The sequence below is a fragment of the Lipotes vexillifer genome, unplaced genomic scaffold (genome assembly GCF_000442215.2).
Source record: "Lipotes vexillifer unplaced genomic scaffold, Lipotes_vexillifer_v1.1 scaffold395, whole genome shotgun sequence".
In the NCBI taxonomy this organism is placed as follows: domain Eukaryota; kingdom Metazoa; phylum Chordata; class Mammalia; order Artiodactyla; family Lipotidae; genus Lipotes; species Lipotes vexillifer.
Window position 1 is genome coordinate 3,242,470 of NW_006797390.1, and position 4,348 is coordinate 3,246,817.

At 57.3% G+C, this 4,348-nt stretch overlaps 1 protein-coding gene across 1 annotated transcript in view; it reads left to right on the top strand.

Moving 5' to 3' along the window:
• The first annotated feature begins 2,642 nt into the window (after positions 1-2,642).
• SPSB2 (splA/ryanodine receptor domain and SOCS box containing 2) overlaps positions 2,643-4,348 on the top strand; it is a 1,795-nt gene continuing 89 nt past the window's right edge. The window contains 2 exon segments of the mRNA XM_007469506.1: positions 2,643-3,294; positions 4,220-4,341. Coding sequence (XP_007469568.1) covers positions 2,643-3,294; positions 4,220-4,341 — 774 coding nt within the window.

The window sequence follows — 4,348 nt, forward strand, 5'->3', positions numbered from 1 at the left end:
TTTTCTTTTTCTTTTCCAGACCTGCCACTGTCAAGCGTGTTCTGGATGGTTCCATTGGGTTGTTGCTCAGGCACCTCAAGAACACGTCCTAAAGTGAACTCACCATCTCTCTCTCCCACCCTCCTGCCCCTGCCCCCCATTGGCTCCTCTTTCTGTCATCTCTGTCTTCTCGTGGCACCACCTTCCAAAAGAGTCTTCCAGTCTAGAAAACGTCCCTGTCTCTCTCTCCTTTCCCTGGCCTCAGCATCTAATCAGTCACCAGGTCTTGCAGTTTCATCAGTGTTTCTTGAATTCTTTTCATCCTTATTTTGACTGCCCTATTCCAGGCTCTCAACACGTCACCTGGGCCGCTCCACTGCTGCCGGGATGCTTTTTCTAAAAGAAGTTTCTAACCATGTTCCTCTCCCGCCTCTCTCCTACATGGCTCCCCCATTACCCATCTGTCCTACAGGGTAACATGTGCATTCTTAACTTGGCCTGCAAGCCCTCCTGATCTCACACCGACTTCCCTAGGCTTGCGTCTTATGCTGCAGCAACCCTGAAATCTTCTAACTTCCCCAAACCTGGCTATCGCTTCTGTTTTATTTTCATGTTGACCTCTCAGTCTGAATGTCTTATTCATGCAGCAACTCTAATCCAACCTCCAGTCCTGCAGAACCACCTCTCAGGCAAATTCCTTGTCATTCTTAAAGATTCAGCCCAGGGACTTTCCTGGTGGTCCAGTGGATAAGACTTCGTGCTCCCAATACAGGGGGCCTAGGTTCGATCCCTGGTGGGGGAACTAGATCCCGCATGCATGCCGCAACTAAGAAGTCCACATGCTGCAACTAAGATCCAGTGTGCCACGACTAAGACCCCAGGCAGCCTAAATAAATAAAAAATAAATACTAAAGAAAAAAAAAGATTCAGCCCAGTGTCATCTCCTCCAGGACACTTTCCTTTCTGAACTGCTTGATCTCTGGTTAGGAGTCCCATCCTTTTTACTCATATAGTACTTTCTGGATATCCAGAATTTTATCTACCGCACGAGAAACTGTTTCATAAATGTCCTTGTAACTTCCTTGAAGATTCCCTGCTTAATCCTCAGTGCTCAGCACAAATGATTAAATTTGAACCAGAAACTAAGTGCTTTACATGTATATAACTTCACTGAATCCTCACTAGAGCCTATGCAGTAGATACCAATAGTATCTCCATTTTACAGAGGGAGAAACAGGCATGAGGAGGTTAATAAATTTGCCCAAGGTCCCCCGCATACGGGCCTTCACGTGTTCACACCCAGTCAGCCTGGCTCCACAGCTGGCATCATTTACCACTAATATTAGATTGCCTCTCTATAAAGTGGGCACTTAGTAAATGTTAAGGAAACAGGAATAGCTATGCTTAGTGAGTACAAACTATCTAGCAGACTCTTCATTATTCCCATTTTACGTAAGAGAAAACAGGTTTAGAGAAGTCTGGCAACCTCTCCAAGGTCAGAGAACTAATTAGATATATAGCTTCACTCACAACCAAGGTCTTATCCACACACTACCAGATGAGGCTGACAGCTCAGGAATAGATTGACGGGTAGGATGAAGGCTAGAACAGCACGCAGACCCATGACGCCTACCGTTCAGAGACAGAAACTCAAGAGTTCAGAACCTCAGGCACAGAGCAGGCTGACTCACAACCCGGGTCAGAAAAAGATCAGCCCAGTGACAGTGACCCAGAATCACCAGGACTCGGAAATAGATGTCACCACAGTGGAAGCCCTTCCTTGACCTCCTGTCCCACATCCCTAGGGGGCTCAGGAGCTGCTGGCCCAGGAAGCTCAAAGTTCTTGACGGTGGAGAACAGACCTCCAAAGCGATGATAACATGAAAGGATTAACTCCGAGCTTGGGCGGCCAGGGGCGGACTCCATAGAAGCCGGGTAAGATTTAGGCGCCCGGCCCGCCTCCTCGCGGGGGCGGGGCCTCGGGGCGAGGAGCGGCCTGGGACCGTGACCAGAGGTTTACCTCCCGGGAATGGGCTCTACGCGCTACGTGCCCCCAGCGACCCAGGCCGGAGCCGAGTGTTAACCGGCCCCAGAGGGGCCCCGCGGGGGCGCGGTCTCGGGGCGGGGCGCGACCTGAGACGGTGACAAGAGAGTTAACCGCCCGGAGGGGCCGTGGGGGCGGGGCCGTGGGGCGGGGCGAGGCCTGGGGGAGGTGCTGGCGGCGGAAGAGGCAGGCGGGCTGCGCCCGGCGCCCTTCGGCCACTCTAGGCTGGGCTGCTCCGGAGGGCCGGCGACCTCCCGGCACGGGAAGCCCTGCGAGGTTCGAGGGCGGTGACAGAGGTGCGGGGCGCGCAAGGGGCAAGGTCCCTCGGCAGGCCGAAAGGCGGCGAACTCGCGAGTCTCGAGAGACCGGGACAGGTGGGTGAGGGCAAGGTAATGATGGGCCTCGGAGCTTTGGGGGAGCAAAGAGGGAGGAGCGGGGCGGTGAGCAAACCTGGGGAAAGGATGGGGCGCCTGGGTGAGGCGTCCCCTCCAGGATCCCTCGCCTCACACACTCTTCTCTCCCAACTCCTCTCTAGGTCGATCCCGACCGGGAGCTCGACTTTCAGAAGAGAGACGCCCCAGCAAGCCTCTTTAGGGGAGTTCTCCAGCTCCTCACCTCCATGGGCCAGACAGCCTCGGCAGGGGGCGGCGGCAGCAGCACCCACACCCCGCAGGCCCTGTACCCTGACCTGTCTTGTCCCGAGGGCTTGTAGGAGCTGCTCTCGGCTCCCCCTCCTGACCTGGGGGCCCAACGGCGCCACGGCTGGAACCCCAAGGACTGCTCAGAGAACATCGAGGTCACGGAAGGGGGGTTGTGCTTTGAACGGCGGCCCGTGGCCCAGAGCACTGATGGGGCCCGGGGTAAGAGGGGCTACTCGAGGGGCTTGCACGCCTGGGAGATCAGCTGGCCCCGGGAGCAGAGGGTGGGCGTGGCCAAGGCCCTCACGCCGCTGCAGGCTGACCACTATGCGGCGCTGCTGGGCAGCAACAGCGAGTCGTGGGGCTGGGACCGTGGGCGCGGGAAGCTGTACCATCAGAGCAAGGGGCCCGAGGCCCCCCGGTATCCAGCCGGACCTCAGGGTGAGCAGCTGGAGGTGCCGGAGAGGTCGCTGGTGGTTCTGGATATGGAGGAGGGAGCTCTGGGCTACGCTATTGGGGGCACCTACTTGGGGCCGGCCTTCCGCGGACTGAAGGGCAGGACCCTTTATCCAGCAGTAAGCGCTGTCTGGGGCCAGTGCCAGGTCCGCATCAGCTACCCGGGCGAAAGGAGAGGTGAGGCCTGGGGCACGTGTGGGGAGAGTAAGTTCTGACACTGGGGTTTGTGGTTTTGGGATGGAAGCTCAACGCCTTACAAGAGCAGAGGGAACTGGCCTTCATCTGCCTCTATTCAGTGCCAGGAATGGCTAAGAGTCTTCACAGCTGTTACCTAACTCAATCTTCCTAACAGCCATAGAGGTAAAGTAAGGCTTGGGAAAGCAAGTTGCTAGTGAGAGGTGAACCCTCAGAATTAAGTGAAGCACTGTGGGGATTAGGGCTTCACAGGAGAGATCAGCCCCTGGAGCCAGAGGGGCAAAGGGTTAGATTTGTCCTGGGCTAGGTGTACAAGTCCCAGACGAAGAGGACTGGTGGTGCCAGGCGCCCGGAGTGTGTACCCGGCTCACTGGGCTCTGACTCTGACACATACCTACTTCCTTCCTCAGTCGAACCCCAGGAAGGAGCCGTTGAGGTCCGGGCACCTGGAAGAGCAGTGAAGGAGGCAGGGCCTTGGGGCTGAGCGGACTTAACTGTTCTGCAGTTGCTGAGTCTGCAGCAGCGGGTGGCTGCCTCTCCCCCGTAGCCCATGGGAGCCATTGCAGAGTGGAGGAGGGCCACCCTTCCTTCCACCTCCTCAGCCCCAGCTCTGGGGCCTCTCTGGATTCAAAGCCTGGGCCAGCTCCATGGTCACAGCCGCCTCGGCCCGTTGCTTAGAGGGCCTTACTTAGAGCTTCACCCCAACTCCGACCGGGGACGTGTGAGATCCATGATGCGTCCACAAGAGCAGATGCAGAACTTCAGAGCACCTTAGACCTCCCCTGAACCGAGGTGGGAGCAGACTTGCAGCAGGAAAACAGAAGGGACTCTGGGCAGGACCCCATGGTTTGATGATGTTTGGCCAGTGGCTGCACCCGTACTTACTTTCCCTCATTCTCTCTCCCAGCCGAGCCACACTCCCTTCTGCACCTGAGCCGCCTGTGTGTGCGCCACGCCCTGGGGGATAGGCGGCTAGGGCACGTTTCTGCTCTGCCCTTGCCCCCCCCCCCCCCCCCCCCCCCCCCCCCCGCCCCCC